At 34.8% G+C, this 23,462-nt stretch overlaps 1 protein-coding gene across 1 annotated transcript in view; it reads right to left on the reverse strand.

Moving 5' to 3' along the window:
• LOC111502440 (uncharacterized) overlaps positions 1-4,914 on the reverse strand; it is a 188,159-nt gene extending 183,245 nt beyond the window's left edge. Inside the window, exon 1 of the mRNA XM_023156529.2 lies at positions 4,658-4,914. Within this exon, the coding sequence (XP_023012297.2) occupies positions 4,658-4,798 (141 nt within the window). The 5' untranslated portion in view covers positions 4,799-4,914. The remainder of the gene's footprint in view (positions 1-4,657) is intronic.
• Between the last annotated feature and the right edge of the window lie 18,548 nt (positions 4,915-23,462).

Raw genomic sequence — 23,462 nt, forward strand, 5'->3', positions numbered from 1 at the left:
GAACTAATAAAATGAATTCATTTTCGAAAAAGTTGACAACAACTCATCTGCCACTTCTGAAAGAATGATAGCATTTTTTCACCAAATGTTTTTTTTCTCTATCATAAAAAAACAATAACGGAACAAAAATTTCTGTAGAGGTTCGAATAATGTTTTTGAATTGAAAGGGGAATATTTTTAGAAGTGACTAATTGATATCTTCCTTTTTTTGGAAGATTCCCTCAAGATGGAGTAGTAGAAAGCCAAAAAATTTCTTCTCCCCCAAAAAAAAAATGATGTTATTCGAAAACTTTTTATATCGAAATGTTTCAGGAATTAGGCTTTGAATTGTTGTTATAAAGTAACAGATTTAGGTCACGTACAGACTTTCGATTGATTTAGTCCCATTTCATTAGCTGAATTGGTATTTGTTCTTTGTCTTATGAGGAAATTTTATTAGGTCTGCAGCATATTGGTGCTAAGTTCTTCTCGATCAAGGTGCCGCGTCGTTTCGAAAATATTTCTATCGGCTTACAAAGACTTCCATTGGGATATATAAGCACTACCAACAGGCAAAGGATACCTGACTGTTTAAAAGTGCCGTACGAAGTGATCTAATAAGGCGATAGATATTTGAGTATCAATCTTGAGTTCATTTTAAGTTTTTGTGTTGTATTGGCAGTGCAGTTGTGGAATGAAATTGGGTTCAACTGGACAGTGTAGTCAATTATTGTCGAACCTATGGGGAAAAAGTACAGGTATCAATCGCACAGATCAAAATGTCAGCCTCATTCTACTCGTTCTGTGAGTAACTATCAAACTGCATGTTTCAAAAATACCAATTTTTCAGGAATCAATCGTTGTGGCATCACCTGTGTATACGTTGATAATGACAAATCAATCAAGAATAGGGCCCCAGAAGTTTTCGAGTAATTGTTTGGAATTTGATAGATAATAATATAATACTGATTATTTCTTCAAGATCATACAATTATGGTGTAGGAAACGTCATATACAAGGTATACTAAAACAACAATATACAGAATAAAATATAACGAAGTTACATCAAGTGAAAAACAATTATTATATACAATATTCATTAAAATATATTTAGATAATACACACAATATGTACGGTCACTTTTATAGAAATCTTCCACTTTTTGATATCGAAAAAAGTTTTGAGAGTCGTAGGTAGACAATTGAAGAGTCTTGCTTCGACTTTTCATAGGTTGAAGTCCTATTTTAATTAAATTGCCTGATCTAGTGGGATATCGATGGCACTGATTCTTTTCTGAGCTATAAAAACACGATTCGCTTCTGTTCAAACCAAAAAATCCCAAATTATTTTTTTGCCTATATCTTCTTTATCTTCTTTATTTGGAGACATATTGAAAATCTGTCCACATTTTGCTACTGTCACTTGATGTGGGCTCTCAGAATATATCCATGAATATTTTATATAGGGTGTCATCTGAGAAATTCAATTCAATTTTATATTTCGGGATGTTTCGGTACAATTACAATTAACTTCGAATAAGAAGACCTTTTATGATTATTTGAAACATATCTACATCAAAAATATATTATATACGTTTTAATAAGCAGAAAAAGAAATTATAGCAATAATAACATCCGAAACGAACACTATAATTGTATTGAAAATTAAAATGAAGTGATTTATTTTGGTAGGTACCCAAAAAAATTATTGACGCAATAAATGTTCGAATTGAAGTCCTTCCATTACGAAATTTTTTAAACTCAGTTTTTCATATTATTTATTGCCCTTAATACACTTATTTGCTGCATTGTTGCGAAATAATTCAAAATCCCTAATCTCGAGTCTTCCACATTTTCTATCTCTCTGCCAGTGTAAATCCTATTTTTCAATGTCCCCCATAGAAAATAGTCCAACATAGTAAGATCTGGTGATCTTGCAGACCATCTTATTGTCCCATTATTTGTCTCGAAATGGAAGGACTCCAATTCGAACATTTATTGCACAATTAATTTTTTTGTGTATATAAATTACTAACTTCATTTCAATTTTCATTATAATTATAGTGTTCGTTTCGGATGTTATTATTGCTATCATTTTTTTTCTGCTCATCAAAACACATATTATATATTTTTGTTGTAGATATGTTTCAGATAATCATAAAGGTTTTCTTATTCGAAGTTAATTGTAGAAAACGCAATGGAAAAAATATGAATAGCTACCTAAAAATGAAAAAAAAACTCTCGAAAAACTCTACGGTAGATAAGGAGACGTGAAAGTTGCTACTATGTTTTTATTCAACTCAGTCAACCAATTTCTAGGGCCGTAATTTAAAAGGGAATAATTCACACAATTATAATCGAATATTACCGAAAATTCCCAAAATATAAAATTGAATTTGATTTATCAGTATGAAGTGAACGTCTACGATCCAAAAACTACAACAAAAAATACAGGTCCGTATTTTAAAAATTCAAAGATGACGGTAGCCCAAGTCAGATGACACCCTGTATAAAAGATTGATTGATATATTATGAGAGCCCACATCAAGTGCCAATAGCAAAATGTGGACAGATTTTGAATATGTTTGCGAATTAAGAAGATATAGACAAAAAAAATTATTTGGGATTTTTTTTGTTTTTCCTGTATATCTTCAGAATCAAAAGAGCTATATTCAATTCCTTCACATCAATGAATAGGTCTCTAAAATACGCAACTTTGCCATAATTCAACTGACATCTCTTATCGTTTACGAGATCTCCATGTATAGAAACGAATTTGAATAGCCCTGTATATGGATACTACCGCAAGGATCTTGTTTTATGAGATGGCTTCCATTTCTCAATCGAGCTGTGTTTGAATGAAAAATTTGATTTAAATCATTAAGTTAAAATTAATTTCTTTCTTTTGTTCTGATATGAAGATTCTACATTGGACATAATTTTTCATCAGATGAAATCACATAATTTCTGTGATATTTTTCATTTTCAATAACTACAGCTAATAATCTTCATGTAATATATTCTTCTTTCTTTATCATTATCGCGTTTTCATTAGCTTCACCTGTATGTATGTTTGTTTGTTTGTAACTCTCAAGCTCGGGATCTGTATTTGACAGAATTATTGACATTATTGCTTGATATATTCGCTGGCAGATAGCGCTTTACGTGACCTCCTTGATATATCGACATCATTGCTAGATCTATTCGCGGGAGGATGGCGTTTTACGTAACTTCCTTGACATAATTTGAACTCACTTTACATATATTTCTCATTTGACAAAAGTATTTTTTTAACAACACGCGCGCCCTCCTTTGTGCGCCTGCTGCCTTCTTTTGGTTTGGTAGGTGAATTTCAGGCTCCCTTTCCGGAATCGGAAAATATCAATGGTCATATTTCTAAACAATATACTTTGATCCCAAAGTTTAGATAAAATAAATATAGTTCAAAAAGAGTAAAGAACACGCTTTTATAGCAAATGAAACTAAAAAATGAAAAATAAATATAGTTTAAGAAACTAAAAAACACGCTTTCAAAGAACATCGAACTAAAAAGTTAAAAATATTTTTTATTGAGCTCAAAACAATAACAAACGAATAATGTTAGTATTATTGTGAAAAAATCGTGTATTTTTCGTTCTTTATTTTTTTAAGCTTATTTAAAAAAATATTTTCAACTTTTTAGTTCGATGTTCTTTAAAAGCGTGTTTTCTAGTGTTTCAAACTATATTTATTTTTAATGTATAGTGTTACCACTCCTTAAATGATGATGACTGGCAACAGTGGTTATTGGGAGGTTATGAATTTAGTTCTCTTCTCCAAATGTCAGATACCATAAATATTTCTGGCATTCTTCTTCTCAAGATGTTCTAGTAGTCAAATATACAGTAACCTCACCAAAACTTGTCTGTAACGACTGAACATTAAAAAGAATATTCGAAACATATTATTGTTTTTTTTTTGGAAAGAAAGTTTTTGGCTTTCTACTACTCCATCTTGATACAAAAAAATGTAGGAATCTTCCAAAGGAAGGAAGAAAGTAATCAATTTGAAAATAGGTAACTCTATACATGGATAGTATATATCTCTATACATATACATATCTCTATATCTCTATACATGGATAGTGTATATCATGGAAAGGAGCAACTTTCAGACACAAACTGAAAGAAAGCCCTCCTGAAACAGCTACTCTCATATAAACATGGAATTACACGAAAGAAAAAATTCTTTCGAAACAAATACTTCTATATGAACACTGAATTATACAGACGATACTTTTCTCTACTCAGTTTGTATTTCAAACATTCGTTGTGGAATGAAAACCACAACAAATGTTTGTATCAAGATGGAGTAGTAGAAAGTCAAAACTTTCTTTTCCAAAAATCAATCACTCCTAAAAATATAACCCCTTCAATTCAAATATTATCGTTGTAATGTTCGACTCAATATGGTTAACTGTTTCTTGTGACATGTGGTTTTAATATTGTTTTGCGCCTTCATTTTTGTGAGCATCAAGAAACAGTGACTCCTCCACGAAACTTTTTTTCCAAAGAATATATCCATTTTTCTCTCGTTATAACGAAAGCAATTAAAAAAACTGCTCTCATTACTATTAAACATAGAACACAAAAGGACACCATGAATTTGACACAAACCGAACATTCATACACCAACTCTACCTGTTGTTTCGTGGTGGAATTTTTTGTGGCGTTCCTTCCCGTCTTAAAATGAAGGCGCCTCAGGGCGGAAGTGGCAGTGGTGATAAGGTCGTCGGGTGGTCGTGGGGACTTTGGGGGGCCCGACTGCGAGTTTACGGTCATCCTGGGGCGCGGACTTGAGGGTGCAGGAGGGCAGTGACTGTTCGATGATACTGATGATGTCAGGGGGCTACTGCTCGAAACGCAGCAGCTGTCGTAGTCTGACTCTTGACAGTACTGATGCTGGGAAAAACAGAAGAGGGATGTTAGAGATGAGGCATGCATGAGAGAATAGCGAGTTATGTTTGTAGTGATATTACATACTTTGTGGATGATAAATGATGATGAAGAAGTTTTTAGTGTCGCTAACTCATTGCTAATCATGATGGATGAAACAGTTTCACTTGATTTATGACGTTTCTACTCAATGATAATTTCATTCAATACAAATCTAATTTGGATCATTCAAATAGGTTACTAATCATTGCCATTGAAGTGAAGTGGGGTAAATGTGATATAGTTTTTCAATAGTTCTCGAAGAAGAGGCCTAAAATAATACTTTCGATGGAACATATTTTTCCTTGTTCAACAACGATGATAAAAATATATTTTAAAACTGATAGTAGAACATATATATTTTTTAATGCCTTGTTGAAAAATCTGAGGTGGTATTTTTCGAAACAATGTAGGTGTAACACATTTACCCCAACATTTGTGGCAAATGTGATAAAGATATATACAATGTATAACATTTATAGTTTATTGATTATTTTAATTCTCACAAACTTAAAATATCTTAATGAAGAAAAAAGTTATGATTTTTTTCTATTCCTTCGTCAAAATGTAAAATGAACTTCCTTTCTGATCATAAAAAGTGTTAGGTGAAATATAAGGAAAAATATAAATATGAATAATAGATCTGTCATTCACATTGATAACACACTAATAGGCTAAGTTATAGCCTTCGAATGACACCGCGACTATAAAAGAACCGCGTCTATTGACGCGGCTCTGGCAAAACCATAACTACATCACTTTGGTTAACAATGTCGTTATCCACCGTTTCTGGCCACGAAAATGTGTTTTTTGAAAATCTTGTGAATTTGACCATCTAACCATCGTCATAAGCCTCGGTCACCTTTCCAACGAAATGCTTGATCGTTTTCTTGATATGGTATTCCACTGATACCCAAGAAGTAGGAGTTATAGTGTGGTCAATATCTTCATTTTCATCGTTTGTATTGTTCTCTATTTCCTGCCAAAACTCTTCTGAGTAGTCAGAATCCATACAAGGTGGGGACTCTGGCTCATTGTCTTCACTGCTGGATGGAAGTTTACGCTTTTTCTTATTTTTCTTTGTTGATTCTGCTCGTTTTTTTCTTCATTTCCTTGCGGTTTTTTAATTCGTTCTCTTAGTCGATTCATCGCCTCTTCTGATTTTAACAATTCCGAACCGTGACACTTGTTTGTTTTTCTTTTGTTGAACTGATATAGGTACTTGGCGAACTGAAGCTAATAATAGGTTTTCGAACGAGTTTTTACCACTAGGTTCTTTCACATATATTTCTGACGATGTAGAAGTCACTACATTGCCATCTAGAATCGAATGCCCATTCGTAGTTGTGTTTTTTATCAAATTTATATTTGTTGATATTTCTCCTGATGTACTAACCACTTCAGTATCATCTGGTTTCGAACTTCCATCAACAGTAAGACTATTTTTCATCACGACAGCTTCTGCATTGTGTTCAACAACCTCATGATCTTTCCATCTTTTGAGAGCTTCTGGTGGAAAAACTTCTTCTGGAATGATAATTTTATTCAATGGTGAAATTCCGGCTTTTCGGAATCCACCTTTTATAACTTCAGTTGAAATATCTTTCCAGGTGGAACAGAGAAACTGTGAGAAAATTCTCTTCGGTAATTTCTGGCCCACATGTTGTCGTTGTCAAGAAATGAGTTTTTCATCCCATTTCGATTTGAATGGCCGAAAAAAAGAAAGATCCAAGGGTTGTAGCAAATGGCTGGTGTGCGGGGGAAGCTTCAATATTGTAATATCATTCTGAATTGCTGTTTCAAGTATTTTTAAACCTACATGGGTTGAATGACCATCGTAAATTATCAAAACAGGACGTTCTGGTCCAAGGTCTGGAATCGAAGTCTTCAGGAAATATCCTGTGAAAATATTACTCTTCATCCAGCCGTTCTTGCTTGCAGCATATACGGTGCCTGGAAAATCTTTTTTCGAAGGAGCAAGCCACTGGTCCCATAGGTGTTTGCCTTTATATATTATTAATGGTGGCGCTTTATTACCACTTGCATTACACATTAGCAATATTATAGTGTTCTCCTTACCCGGGGAACTTATAGTTCTTGACGATCGCGATGGTTTGTTGATTGCAACGACCACTTTAGACTTTCTAGGGTCTATACTTAGGCTGCTCTCGTCTAAATTTCATATTCTATGTGGCTTGTCGAGGAGTTGAAGCTCTATCAAAGTTCTCTCCAACAAGTCTAAATATTCATAGATTATGAATGGGTCTAATGCTTTTTCACGAGCATATTCCAAATTTTGTGGAATTTTCAAGCTCATATTATGACGTTTTTGAAGTTTAAAAACCAGTCCTCACCAGGGATTTCATTTTTGAAACTTGTTTTGATTTTGTTTTTCGTTACAAATTTCCCAACGACTTCAAATACTTCTTTCCTCGACGACCCAAATCCCCACTTCTCTAAAGTTTTCAGGCCATTGGCCAATTTCAGTTCTTCTGTTATTGCAATATCTATAGGACGTCCTTTATTAATTTTTTTCTGTCCTCGGATACCTTTAACACGACTATAGAGTGTTACATATGGTATTTTGTATTCTTTTAAAGCCCGTCTTGCAATCACTTCTTCTATTGCTGAATTCAACGCATCCTTGGAATATTTCATGTCATCTGTACTTTTTTTCCTGATGTATGTTCGAATCATGATGTATCTGAAACAACGGGGTAAATGTATTATATATCATCGGTCGGTAGCCAAGCGGTTCGGCGTGGGTGCTTTATTCACTCACTCGAATTGACTGCCGTATTGGTCGGTGGTTCAAGCCCTAGTCTGAACAATCGATCTTTATTGCTATCGTCCAACCCGTTAGGAATCACACGTTATAACGTAAGACCTCGTTAATCCTTAGCTCGCACAAGTTTCGACTTCTGAGGGTTGTCGTTCGTAGGGGTGCGACAGCTGGTTAACGGAAAGAGAGATTTTAAAACAGATTTTTTTAAACAGATCTCACAATTACCCCAAATTAGTCAATCACATTTTTCCCACCTAAGTACTTTTCAAAGGGCAAATGTGATATATGCCCAAATAATATACTCGGCGTGATTATAACATCAAAATGATTCATAAACACAAAATATAACTCATGAACCATAATGCCAGATATACCGGTGTGGACTTACCTTATCAGCAAAAGTTTCTCGGGGAAATTTCAAAACACTTGTCGATCTGACAGTTAGGTAATACGATAATCAGAAATTGTAACGCCCTTTGCAACTACACCAGTACGTAATATCGTTTCGTCTAATGTCGTACTTATTCGTATACAAGCTTGAAAAGTTGTAAGATAGATGGCAGCATCATTTATGAATTTGAATATAAATCATTGCGCGTTATCACAATTACCCGTTATCACATTTACTCCACTTCATCTTATATGAAATATCTATAGTGAAATATGAGTTTTTGAATATTCTGAAAGCTGAGATGGTGTATTTCACAATTTTTGAAACTATGAGTTCTACTAGTACCACTATTTACGAATTTGATGATGATAATGATGAGGATGACAAAAATGTTCGTTCGAGTAGATGCTATGAGATATATATTTCTTAATATACAATCGAGCAAACCATACTTGAAAAACAAAAAATCCGCAGAAGGCAAAGTTCTGTGCTAGTATGCTGCGTAATTTTGAAAAAGGCACTACCCGTAAATATAGAATGCTTTCTTTATTATTTCAGAGTACAGACACACAATTTTCACATGAAGAGTGAAATAATATAACTCTTCATATACTATCATAATGGGGCTCTGTCAGAGGTGACCAACTCTTCCCTTGCTAATCATGGGAACACACTTGAATGAAACAACATAAAAACAGAAAAAACAAAAAAAAAATCAATCCCGACGCTAGGCAGAAATGCTCACCTCAATCTAAGGCAGTGACTGGGGATGAACAGAAATGTCCAACCCAATCTACCGCTTGGAATGAGGCTGGACATAGTAGATCTCCTCCAACAGCAAAGGCACTTCCTGCGGTGGATGCCAAAAGCTCCGCCTTGAATAAAGTCAGGCAACTGGCTGCTCTTGCAGAAAAGCTCCCTCACTTGTGCACCTCCATGGACGGACCCCCCAGAAGGTTGAAGAAGCCGCGCAACGACAGTGATATCGCTGCACCTTCCAAAACCTTCGCGGACGCCACCGTGAGACATCTCAAGGTTGCCAAAGAGTGTGTGTTCGGCGAGTCTTGGCCTACACCTGCTAATATAAAGAAGATGCCTCCTAATGACCTGTTCACCTTCCTGGACAGGACAGGATGGACGATGACCTAGGAGGACAACTCCTCGGGAGGATGTACAATGGGTCATATGTGGCCTGAGTGCTGTGAGTCTACACTCACCCTCCCTACTCTACAGATACCAGATCATTTGATCCTAATTGAAGGCTGAGAGAAACATCAGAACACGAAGATGACAACAGATCATAACATTGTTGGGAAACATGTGTGGAAAGTTTGATGAGTACATCATAGTTTTTCATTACTTCCTTTTCGTCAATAACTCATCCAAATATACTTATTTCCTAAATCCATTCTGGTATGAAAATAAAATCTAGGAAAACTTTGCAACCATATGCCAATTTTTATCTTGAAAAATTTGTGTAATTCCATTCATTTTATTCCATTTAGTATCTCGTCGCCGATAGTCTTAGTCATAGCAGAATGATACAAAATTTTATAATATAGTTGTATGGATATAATGTATAATAACTCAGATGATCCATAAACCCCCTAACTAAGATGTATCCAGCACATCATCATGACACACTAGATCGAACGCTTTGAAAATGTTTTTTTTTTTTTCAATATTTTTTATGAATTTTTGTAGTTTGAGACATTCGTGCGATTTCTGAATTTTTAGAGATTATTTTCATGTGTCGGATTAGTAACCCTTTATGTTTTTTTTTATTTTCTTATAGACGAAACACAAGCACTTCAGGAAAATTTCTAAGGCGCTCTTGGAACTGTGCCTGTCCGAAAGTAGTGATTCACATTAGATTAGAATCGCTGGAGATTGAGTCCATTGGAAAAACGTCCTCAGGAAGCTTATTCCACATTAAAGCAGTTCTTCAAATGAAGGAGTTTTCAAACAGTGAAGTTCGAGGTGTAATGAGTTGAGACTCAAAACAAGATTCAATAACAGTTCATGAATGGGAAAAATACAGAGTGAATAAAGACGTTCCTACTTTAGATGATCTGAAGAAATTTCTAAAATCCCGAGCTGATTTCTTAGAAGCGCTACAATCAAATCAGAACGAAAGGCTTGTTGATAAAACATACACTAAGCAAAGCGGTACAAAGGTTTTTCACATCACAAGTACGGAAACAAAGCAAAATGTGTATTTTGCTAACGAGGGCATTACAGTCAAACTTGTAAAGATTTCTTAAAACTTTCTGTTAGCTAAAGAATCGAACGTGTAAAAAATTCAAAACTATGCACGAATAGCCTTTGTCTGGGTCACTATAGCAAAATATGCCGTTGTTCAAATTGTAAGAGATCACTCATTGGGGTACCAGATTCAGATTTGAGAACCGTCCACAAAACAAACTGTCATCATATGAAAGGATGCAGCAAATCACTTAACATTTTTGGAAAAGATGGAGCAAAGAGTTAATTTCCGAAGTTCAGCAAAGGCTCAAATGGAAAAAGTATCAACAACAATTAGAGATGGGAAGTATCGTGTTGATAAAAGAGGAGAACCAACCACCCATGGTATGGAAGCTTGCAAGAATCGAGGCAGCGCATCCAGGCAAGGATGGTATCAACCGTAGCAATGCGTAGCAACCATTCAGACTTTAACTGGAATGGTCAAGAGATCCTTCAACGGAATATGTTCACTCCCAATAGAGGACATTGAAAGCCAATCGTTTCAAGGTGGAGCCATGTTCAGGCGTTCACCCTGTATATTTACTCCCCTCCTGGATACTAGACACAACCCTGAGGTCGATGAGAAGGACAGGCAGAAGTTTACGAGCATTCAAACAGAACAGACACTGAATTACTATTTCACATTTCTATCTGTATATTATTGAATGAATAAGTTTTATGTTCTCGTATTTCCAAAACTAAATGCAGTGGAACTTCATTACTATACCCAACATCTTCTGATATTGACTTGATTCTTTGGTTCAGTTTATTCTAAAAATAATTTTAGTTTTGGACAGAGATTCTTCCCGTTTTCCCAATAGCAGAATCTCGACAACATCAATCGAGTGATCACATACAGACTGGTTTCAGAGTACTATTCTACATCAGTACAGGACAGATCTAATCGAAGCAGCTTCATCGTCTACTTCACGTAGTAGAGTAATTAATTTGACCACTTTATATACAAAATACAGTTTGTATATAAAGTGGTCAAATAAATTTTGTATGGCAAGTCATATATACTACATGACTTGCAATATATACTCGTACTATATCTGACATATATTCTAAGTCAGACACTCAAAATGAGCAACAACGTCTCTAGATTAAAGTAATAAATTTTATAAATAAATAAAACTGACATATCGAAATTCCTTAAAATGATCACGGTTTCACATGAATGGTAATAAAATAAAGATACTAATATAGAAAGGTCAACAAACATAAGAACAGACTTAATCACAGCTTTACAACATGAATCATTTTCAATTGACCATACAGCAGCATATTCTTTGAGTGAGTAGAAACAGTAGTTGAAAAGATATCTCTCGATATTATTTTTGAAATTTCTGAAATCCAAAGATTCAACTGTGGGATGGAGACAGTTGTCTAAGAACAGATAAAACACTAGACAGCTTACGAGTAGTTATTTCAATATGGCTGATCCAACTAAGTCTAACCAACTAAGTCTAACATGAGGTGTTGATACGAAAACTTTGTCTGAGACTGAAGGTATTCAACTGTCATAAAGTAATGCTCTATCTAGGAAATGAACCTCCAAACCGAAAAGAAGTACCTCATTTACCAAACTCTATTAGAATACAAAGTTTCCCGAGTTTGTTCTGTCCTACACTGATGACAAGTAATACTTCGAAACCGGCCTTCGGGTAATCATTCCATTGAAGAAGGAGAATTATCTGCATGAATGTTCTCTGTGGGGTATCTTACACCGTAATATCAGCCATATTTTCATTATAAATATATTTTATTGTTAGGTACCTTCTCACAACACATTCATGGAGTATTTCAATTCTAATCCATTCATTTCAACTGAACACTGGGTAAGATTTCCTTTTCACCCTCATTATGCACAACACTGTCACTACTGCGTCTAGAGCAGCTGCTGAATTCGTCGTAGCACGATTAATGTTCGGTGTCTTCAATTCGCAGCAAACGTGCTTTGAAATAGCGATGAGTATGGAGCGTTCAGGCGTAAATATGTTTCATTGTTTCAAGTTTTCCCAAATGCATACCTGTCTGGCATCGATCCAACTTGTTAACGGAATAGATGATAGCTTTTCCAAGACGCAACCTGGGACTGTGAAGAATTTATTTTTTTTGTCTGTAGTACGGGACTTACAACAAGCTGAATGTTTCATTATCATTAATTCTTTGTGGAGTACTTGATATTTTCCACTGTTTTTTTTTTGGATTCATAACCTTCCACAATATAAAAAATACAAGCTTAATCGATAGAATCTGCTGAAATGTAGTGAAGGTCAAACTGAAAAGTTGACCCTGGAAAGTTACTGCGTAATATGATCTTCTGAAAAATCCAATCGATCAGTACTGAATGATTTTGCCTGAAATATTGAATGAATTGATTGAAAAAAATTAAACATCAATACTTGGCTTTCTAAAATGGTTGACGTTTGGGAAACAATCCTTTTTCCTTCACAAAACCTGAAATTCACTATAAAACTCTCGCCTCAAACTATTAGAGCTGAAAACGGAAAAATATTTTTTCAGGAAACGTCAACCACTTAAGAAAGAGAAGTATTAGTGATTCTTTCAATTCTTTTCAATTGTTTTTTTCAATTTGTAGGCCAAATTGATGAATATGACAAGTTATCTATTTGTGTGCCTCATACATGTGTTTGCGGTAGTATAGTTGATGAGAAAGATACAAATGGTTTGAGTTTCAGGAAGAGTATAGGGCGTATATCTCGGCATCACCAGGTGAACGACATATAAAAAAAACTATGGTGTCAGCGGATGTTCCTGCAATTCTGGAACCCTTAGGTAGCAGTCGAGATGATGGTAAACGACCGATGGTATGTCTCTCATACCATGGAAATATGGTAAACCTGTAGTATGGGACTTCACTTGCGTTGACACGGTCGCGGCTTTCCATCTACCCGAAAGTTCGAAGTCTGCTGGAACAGCAGCATTGTCTGGCGAGGAATTGAAATGAAAAAACACACCAAAATCTTGGTAATAACTATCTGTTCCATCCATTAGCGATTCTAAACTTTTGGTGTTTATGGCCTGGAGTCTCTGGTATTCGTTCATGAACTCGGAAGGAGAATAGGCCAAGCAACGAAAGATTACCGTTCTACATCTTTTTTGATAGAAAGAATTAGTATTGCTATTCAACGAGGTGATGCTGCTCCGGTCCTTGGAACTATTCCTCCTTCGCATAATTTTGATGAGATCATGCATTGCCCTCATTTCAGTACGGAACTAAAATATCCTCGAAAGAAGCCGAGATATGTGGATATTCATCAGTCTACTATCAAGTTTGATGCGCAAGTGATTGATCCACCTCCTTCTTTTTCAGTGCGGTCAATAGACAATGATCATTCTTGCGCCCCAAATATGAGTTGCAGTCCTTGTGGTTCTGGGTCCCTTTTAGTGAAAGAGCTTCATGAAATGAAAGCCAAATCGATCCCTCTACGAAACCCTTCATCATTTGAAAGGATCAAAGAATTTCAAGAACGAGGTTTTAACGATGAACGAGAATGAGAATGTTTTCTGCTTATTCACCAAACTCAAACACCTATTCGTGCAGCTGCAGTAAGAACGTATCATCTTCGTGAGCAAAAAAATATCAGAATCAATACTCCTTCCTGACTGCTCTGGATTGAATGATTTCGTACGGTCTATCTCGTCTTGTGTTTGTAAATGTTTTGCTGGAAAAATCTTCACCTGTTTACTTTGTAGTAAATATTCCAGAAGTAGCAAAAAGGTATGTGAATTTCTGTACACTATAATAATCTTCATGCAGTTATTGTTCACTGTGGTTCTGGCATTGAATCTGGTCATTATTACACCTTGGTCAAAGACGAAACGGACTGGTTTAAGTTTGAGGAGAGTCGTGTCATGAAGTGTTTTGGCGATATATTGAATTTATTGGAACCTCTGGAGACACATACATTTTGTTTTATGAAAGAAAGGACATTGGCAGATCAAGATCTTCAGATGATGTGGTGCTGCAGGTTTTTCCGGAATTTTCTGCAGCTGAGAAAGCAAATGCGCCACTGGAATCAATGAAGTCGCCCCAGAGAATTTGAAGAATCTATTCGCAAGGTATCCTTAAGGAATGAAACTAGTCGCGAGCGACTTCGTTTGGTGGAAATCCGCCTCAATATTCGTGTGAGAGAAGATTTCTTTCCGATGAAAGTAATGTCTGTGCCGATATATTTTTTCAAGACCCACCCGCCTGGCATCAAATCGAAGTTTATTCTGCCACAGAATTTTCGAATCAATCGAGTTGATACGTTTTATATTCATATTCCAGTACATTGATGGATGTAGCCGTTACTACATGGTAGGAAATCATAATGAAGAAAAGAGAAATGGAACTTTCTATGTTTTTTACCACTTTTATTTGTAACTAACGTTGCTGCGGTTTCGTACTATATAATTAGTTTGAAAATGTCCGTATAGGAAGAAATTGCAGTAACGTTAGTTACAAAAAAAAGGGTAAAAAACATAGAAAGTTTCATTTCTCTTTTCATCATTTGATATTTTAGATTTAATTATCAATTTTAGAATTATGTTGAATATTTTTTCATTGGGTGTAGCTAAAAGAATTGTTTTAACTGTGCCGATAAAATATATAAATGATAGTTCTTATTGTTTTTCTTTATACATATTCTAATCGGTTAACGAATAGTTTCAATGTTGGATTCCACTTTGTATTTCAGTTTATAAATGTTGGTTTCCCGATAGTTCCCGAATATTTTTGTTTTCATTCTGACACTTGAAATTCATATCTGTATTTAGAGTAACACCCAAACCAACAATTGCAGTAGAAATGGAACATCAGGACAGAAACAGATTATTCCAACAATATCCTCGTAATCAATATTATTATTATTGTAACTTTTGTTACATGCTTCTCATATGCAGTCGCTGCAATTCTGGAGGTAGACAATTAGAGTAACAAAGTCACATCTTTCCAATTACAATAAAACTCCTCGTAAGAAAATGTAGTTACGCTACTGATAGAACATGCGTTTTTCTGTAAATGTATTTTCTTTCGATACATCTGTCAGACGAACCAGCTCGTTTCAGCTGTATTCAAATAGATTAATTTGTTTTTCTATTTCATTCGGATGAGCTGTATTCTTTGAAATCTTCATGTTGGGAAATACAACGACGTCAACTCATCCCATTTCATATTCTGCGAGCTTTTATATCATTTTGCTTCTGAAAATTTTATAATTGACACATTTTAAGGTGTTACAGAAAAAAGCACTCTGAACTGGTATTCGATAAAATTGAATCATGTGCTTTTGAATTGACCTTAATCTTCGGTAATTATGTCATTTGTTCCAACATGTATCCCTTGGAAAAAGGGTTTGATATAATAGAAACAGAAACAGAATCTGATAAGTATCTTCGAGAAGCGTTCACGAATGGGATTAACAACCTATAATAAAGTGAAGAATATGAGCAGAAATATGATTTTTGGAAAGAAAAATGAGTGACAGAAACTACTAATTTCCATAAATTTTGGTTTTTTACTGTAATTTCGAGCTTAAATTTCTATCAAACCTTCACTGAGATTCACTCAAGGAGTTTACCACATTATGGATGGGTTCGATCTCTGCTTTGAAACTTTCTAGAAATGGATTGTGGAATACAACTGAATTTTAGTTCTGAAGTCAAAGCAAGATGTAGCTCTTCAAAAGATCAGAATAAGTATCCAAAAAATTTGTAGATGTTTTTATTGATACTGGTAGAAAAACATTTTCTTTTTGGCAAATTTCTTCGAATCTACTTATCGAGGAGAATTAAAAATTTGTCATTCCCACAACTGTTTTAATACAAAGATCCCAGAAAAGTTGATAAAAATATTTATCATTCACAAAAATGACGTTTGTTCACTAATCAAGTATACTATCGTCAACTGAGCGATTTATTAGATTTTTAGTCTCTTTTCTATGCAATATATTATATTATAGCGCATTATAGTTAAAATGAACCACCCTGAATAACGCATTCAATACTGAGACTGTGAAAAAATCGTGAAACACTTCACGTCGAAAATTATGAGCGAAAATAATAGTCGGGTGACTTTTTATTTGATTCTATATCCAGCAATATAACAACGACAAGTGCTCTTAATGTTATAAAAAAGGACTTTTTTCATTCAGTTGCTAAGTAGAAGTTCAACCTCAACACAAAATTTCACTATTTGAAATGTTCAAACTGGGCACTACTGGATAATACTATTGAAAATAAGAGTAACAAGAACTCACAGTGGAAATTCTCCTGTTCAAGTGAACAACAAGTTACTAAACTTTATCACCTACTCACTGTTGAAAAAAAAGCAATATATTTCCAACAGGAGTACCCAGTTACCAGAAATGCTTTTATTTCAGAGTATAAATATTGAAATGTATAAAAGTAAATGCTAAAACAAAGTATATATAAAATATTCGTATGAGTAGAGTTTCAAAAGAGGAATGAAAAATTGATTATATAACACAAAAAGTTACAAATCATGCAATGTAGCAGTACTGACATAAATGTTATTTATAGTATTATTAAAAGTGATTGTGAATACAAAATAGGTACCAAGGCGATCAGAGAGTCGAAGTGAATATCGCAGTGTTCACATAAAATTCAATGGTGATCGTAGCATAACATTTGTGCATGATGACAATAGAATTTCAGATTGTGTCGACCTTCACTTTTTTGTACGAAGACATTGATACCGGGTAAAAGAACCGTACTGTCAATATTGTTGTTCAGTAATTAATGCAGGAATTTTATACTAAGCATAACCTATTTTCCAAAGATGTCATATCAAATCGTGTCAACAAAATGTTATGATCGATGCCTCCCGTGGGGTATTGGCCATCAACTTCTAAACATAAGATATTCAGGAACTTCCTTTGCACGCTCTCAATTGATGTTTTTTGGTAGTCGTCAATTGGATTCCATAACACAGAGCCATAATCTAACTTAGATCTGGCATACGTAAAATATAGCAATTTTGAGGTGGCAATACTTTTGAAGATTTTTGCCATTTCTGTAAACGAATCCAAGCATCCTATTTGCATCAGCAGTCATATTCCTTATATGTGTTGTGAATATTGATTTACTGTCGTTTGCTATACCAAGATCTTTATCTCATGTACGCGGTTGACTGTAGTTTTGTTGATTGAATAATCGTACATTGAAATTCGCTTTTTTGTTGTAAATGATATCATTTTACATTTGGATACGTTCAGTTGTAGACGATTATTATTACACCAAAGTTTGATTACATCTAATTCATATTGTACATATTGGCAATCAATAATGTCGTCGATTCTATAATATAGTTTCAGGTTGTCTGAAAATTGTAGGCTAGGAATATTCAAAGAGGTCAAGTCATTAATAAAAATTGAAAATAAAAGAGGTCCAAGATTAGAACCTTGTGGTACCCCAGATGTAACTACATACTGGGCCGATTTGAAAGCTCATATTCGACCAATTGTTTTCTGTTAACTAGATATAATTTAATTAGAGTAAGCAGTTGGTTGGAGAGTCCCAATTTTGTCAATTTGCTGAGGAGAACATAATGGTCTATTTGGTCTAAGACTTTTTGAAAGTCTAAATAAACAACATCGACTTGTTTTTGCTTGTCCAGGTACGTACAGAGATATTGATATAAACATGCAAGATTTGTCATACATGAAAATGTTTATATAAAATCATTCTGAAACTGTCAGCTCAGTTTTCTAACGAGAGTTTTTTTATGTGTGCCTCGTTTGAACTATAGTTATTATTTAGTTCATTATTCTGTTGTGCAAATAGTAGTTCATGCATAGAACTGATTGAAATAGTGGGTACAAACTACGGTAATGTAAAAACTGGATAACTATTGACGCTTTCAGAATGTAGTAGATCAATGATCACATCACCGTTTTTTTGAATATTTAATGTAAAATGAATAATTCAATATTCCATGGTTGATAGAATCAGTGTACCTACATAATTTATGAGTTATCAATGCTTGATGTTAGTTTGATGATTATTGCCATTAACTTAAAATTGCTACGTTTGCCGTAACATGAATTATATATCATCAATTTGTGTTGGCATTTGAACATATTTATCATGGAAAAGTCTAAGACTGATTCTCAATTGATTTTATTATTCTCTGTACAATAACGTGAACACTAATACAAAAACAAAGCTTTTAATAAATAACTCAATGGAACTGGCCGCTATTTGAAAATCCATTACAGAATGTGATACTACCATGACACATATTAAACTAAGTGATAACTTTCTCAAGCAGATTATGAAAATTACAGTAAACTGTAGTAGTGAGTTTTTCCTGGGTTCCATAATGAGTGATATTGTCAAATATGGAACCTCAACTCCAATATTCTCGAACAAAAACACTCAGTATCCACAATTCCATCTTTTGATATTCCAAGTTCATAGACATCAAAATTGATACGATTACAGGATATAGAAATATAAAACAATCTCTAAATACGCAACGTTGCACGCATGCGTATTAAGCATTCCACCTTAGTACGGTGACCCAAGTAAAGTTGCAACCTCAGCATATGAATCTTCATAAATATTGAGGAAGGTCAAGATCAAAAGGAGAAAGTATTGGGTATTCGGTAGTCATTGATCACTCTTCAAAAACGGTTGCAGAGCATTTGTAGAATACAGCACATCTCCTTTCCTGCGATCCTGCTGGGTAGCAGTATAATATGAGTTTTTGGTGATTCCTTTATTGGTATTTTTTAACTATCTAGTGTTAGTTCATTCCTGAGCGTATTTTTACTGTTTTTTCTGTAATAGATATTTTATTGAGTTTTTTCAATGAGTTATTTCATTATTTGGATGAATGAGGGTTGGGTGAAGCGACAATAAATCCTCTCGTAATAAGCAAAGCGAGTACTGAATTGCGACATATGATGGAGGCGCAATATTAGTAGATCGAACTAATTTCAAATTGACACTTCGAAAATAATACATTAGAATGATTATATCACAAAAAGGTTGAACTGAAACCTCTGGTGTAGAATCAATCAATTAATAGGAGATATCAGAACTTCGGGAGTGAAATGGGCATTTTGGAAAATTCTCAACAAACTTGACATCATCAGGATATGATGAAGAATTGTAGTAGTTCTTAAAATTCAACTTCTTCAATGAAGAAAGCTTTCAACTTTTAGATGAACTTTCAGTTTGCAGTTTTTGGTGAGTTTATAACTACTTATCTGCACCTCTTTGGGTATTTATTGTTTCTGAAGTGTAGTAGAAATAATTCATATTAGATATTTCAATTCCAGCCATAGAATAATTCATTTGAAAGCAAATATATTCAGGACAGATATTTATTCAGGAAAACACTTCCGGCTCTCTACTTCTCCTACAAGATCTGAATAATGTATTACTACCAAATGAAAGAAGAAAAGAGTCAAATATGTCGATGAAATGTCGGTTTGCGAAATTTCGATCCAGAAATTTTAGCCTCGAAGATGACCTCGAAGTGGATGACCTGCAGTGAGGGCCCTGGTGGGCCCGGACTCATCATAAACTGGGCGTCAGCTCCCATAAAAACGTATTGGAAAGGTAAAAAAATTCGAAAAGCTGGTGCCCTACGATTTAAATGATCGACAGGAATTGTCACGATTCGAAATCTATTCTTGTTTGCACTTTTAACAACCAAAACGATCCTTTTTGAATCGGATCGCCACGCGGATCCTTTACGACAACAGGAGACGTTCAGGCCAAACCATCAAAGCAGAGCCCTATAGCAGCGAAACAGTGAGTCGATTTCTTCTACTACTGTATCCGTACTATAGCTCCATTTCAGCTAGAAAATTTAGTTTCAACTCTTTCGAAAGCGCAAAAACTAATTTCGAGAAATAACTTCGTTTTCCACCCTTTCTCGCAACACCAAGTTGGCTACAGTCATGGATAACATCACAGTGGAATTTGTCCGATCATTTCCTTCAAACCGATGAAATAATGAAAAGCTAGACCGCCAAAACGAAGTTTTTTTAAAAAAATGGAAATGTATCGATGAAATTTGAAGGTTTTGAAATATTATTTCTGAAACAATCACACTCTGTGATGTGCTTCGAAGCAAGCTAGACGTATTGTCGGGTGCTCTGTCAGTTTGGAAAATTTTGCCGACAAGTTGGCCGAAATGGTGTACAGTAAACTCGCCGATGAAATTGAAGGTCTCAATAATAAAATCACACTATTATCAAATGAAGTATATTCTATAAAAAAAACTCAACTGAGCTCTGGAATCTAGAATCGATTTCTTAGAGCAAAAATCCAAAATGTGCCATTTGAAATTATTCGGGCTCGAAGAAAAAAGGGGGAAAACCTCAATGATATTGTGTCCAAACTTTTTGAAGAAAGAAATATAATTACACGAGTTGAAATGTCTTCTCATATGAGTTGCCATCGCCTTGGATCATTTGTACCTGGTTCCAGCAAACCCAGAGGTGTTATGATAAAGATTACAACCGATTCCCTACACAATAAAGCGTTTATGAATAAAAGGCAGCTCAAAAGTTCTGAAATGATTCTTATAAAAGATTCAACAAAACTGAGATACAATCTGTTGATCAGAGCCTAAGGAAAATTTGGGAAAGAAAATGGTTGGTCACAAGGGTTAAACATCTTCGCCAAAATTGGGGCAATAAACATCAGTTGAAGCATGAAGAGGATCTCGGAAAACTTTTCTGAGGTCAAAAGCAGCCGTCAGTCCATCTACGTGATATTTCGAATTCAATCAGCAATACAAATTTAATTACTTCCAAAATCACTTGATCACTATATCTAACAGTATAAACTTGAATCAACGAAAATAATTTATCTATATTCTTCTCTTTTCTTTGTTGCTGAGACAACCTTGCTCGTTTTTACGTCTATCTGAAACAAACACTGACTTAGGTCTGTTTTTACATTAATTTTATACTTTTTATGTATGAATGAGTTTTATGCCATTTGAATGTGAGATCTCTGATATCATCTTTTCAGGAATTTAAAAATGGTGTTCAGTCTTATGACATTGTGGCGATAACTGAAACATGGCTTACTAACGACCTAAGAGATGACACAGTATCTATGTCAGACAGAACAAGATCTCGCGATGGAGGTGTTGTACTTCATGTCACTATTTTATGTTCTAGATATAATTTTCCTTTCACTTTTGATGAGAATATTGAACAACTCTGGATACAGATCAAAGTAAACAATCGTAAAATAGCCATAAGTAGTATTATACAGACCATCCTGGAAACGTTAATCAATTCATAAGTGATGTTGATGAGTCCCTTTCGCAAATTATACCCAATGTAGACGAAATTATCTGTCTAGGCGATATGAACATTGACCTACTCAAACCCGAAAATATCCTCTGCAAATGTTTTGATGCCTATGACTTTAAGCAAATAATCAATGAGCTCCCTAGGATATGTGATACATCGCTCTCATTGTTAGACCCCATTTTCCTATCTAACCCCAGTCTCATAAGTACCTTCGAAGTACTTGATGCTAGTATATATCAGACCGCAACCTTGTATTTTGCAAAATGAAAATTGAAAAACTTCAGCGTGACTCCAAACTTATTACCTTCAGGAATTTTAATAATTTCCACCTCAACAGATTCCTTAAGGACTTGAAAAACACACCACTCAACGATATTTTCCATATTAATGATCTCGATAAAAAAATTGATTTTTTCAATAACGTACTGCTCGCTTCCTTTGATAACCATGCCCCAATCAGAACAGTAGGAGTAAGCAAACCTAAATCACCATGGCTCACATATCCTTTAAGAGTTATGATGAAAGAATGTGATGATGCGTTGGCTAAATACAAAATAACTACCTACTTATTTGATTGGGAGCGTCGTTAGCCGCAATTCGCCGCGAGGCATTCCATGATCGACTCCTCAGTACGAATAATTCCAAACATCTTTGGAAAGAACTCAACCGTCACGTTTTGAATAAAACACCAGTCGCTATCCCTAGTCACCTCCAGAATTCAGACGAAATCAACGATTACTTCTGCTCTGTCTTTTTTGATAAAGAGTCCGACGGCGACCTACTTCACTACTATGATAATAATCGCTTCAATAATGTCGAAAGCAAGTTCAATTTTAAATTTCTCACCATTTCTGAAGTGAACAACATTCTCAATTGTCTAAAATCCAATGCGTGTGGAGCTGACTGTATTACTTTATGTATGCTTAAATACTGCAGCCCCTTTATTGATTGTTACCTAACTCATATCATCAATTACTTCCTGGAAAAAGCGTATTTTCCCAAAGTATGGAAAGAAGCCATTGTTAAACCGCTACCTGAATTGAAAAATCCACTTACTCTCTCAGATTTTCGCCCAATAAGTATCTTATCAGCTGTTTCTAAAATTCTTGAAAGAGCTATCCACACTCAACTGACAGCCTTCATTACATCCGAAAAAAACGTTCCAAACTACCAGGCAGTACCAGGTACTGCTCTACTTAATGTTAGTGATAGTATTGTAGCCAATATCAATGAAAAAAACTCACCGCTCTAGTATTATTAGATTTTTCTGAGGCGTTTGATACCATCAGCCACAAACTCCTTCTTTCCAAGCTCAAATACTATGGATGTTCAACTGATGTCATAAAATTTTCCAGTTATTATTTGAACAACAGATATCAAAAGGTACTTTTGGATCTGTTGGAAAGGTACTGTGGATCGAAATTTCGCAAACCGACATTCCATTGACATATTTGACTCTTTTCTTCTTTCATTTGGAAGTGATACATTATTCAAATATTGGAGGAGAAGTAGAGAGCCGAAAGTATTTTCCTGAATGAATATCTGTCCTGAAAATATTTGTATCCCTTGAAAGGGTTAGATCAGGAGTACCTCAAGGCTCAATTTTTGGTCCTATCCTATTTTTGTTATACACTGCAGATATTTTTCCTCAAATTAAGCATTGTCAGGTACAAGCATTTGCGGATGACACCCAGTTATACCATAATATCTAACTTAATAACATCTTAGTATCCCAAAATCAAATAAATGATGACTTTGAAGTCATAGAAACTCTGT

The sequence above is a fragment of the Leptinotarsa decemlineata genome, unplaced genomic scaffold (assembly GCF_025532065.1).
Source record: "Leptinotarsa decemlineata unplaced genomic scaffold, Ldec_3_MD MMD2_tig00026282_RagTag_RagTag, whole genome shotgun sequence".
NCBI classification, from domain to species: domain Eukaryota; kingdom Metazoa; phylum Arthropoda; class Insecta; order Coleoptera; family Chrysomelidae; genus Leptinotarsa; species Leptinotarsa decemlineata.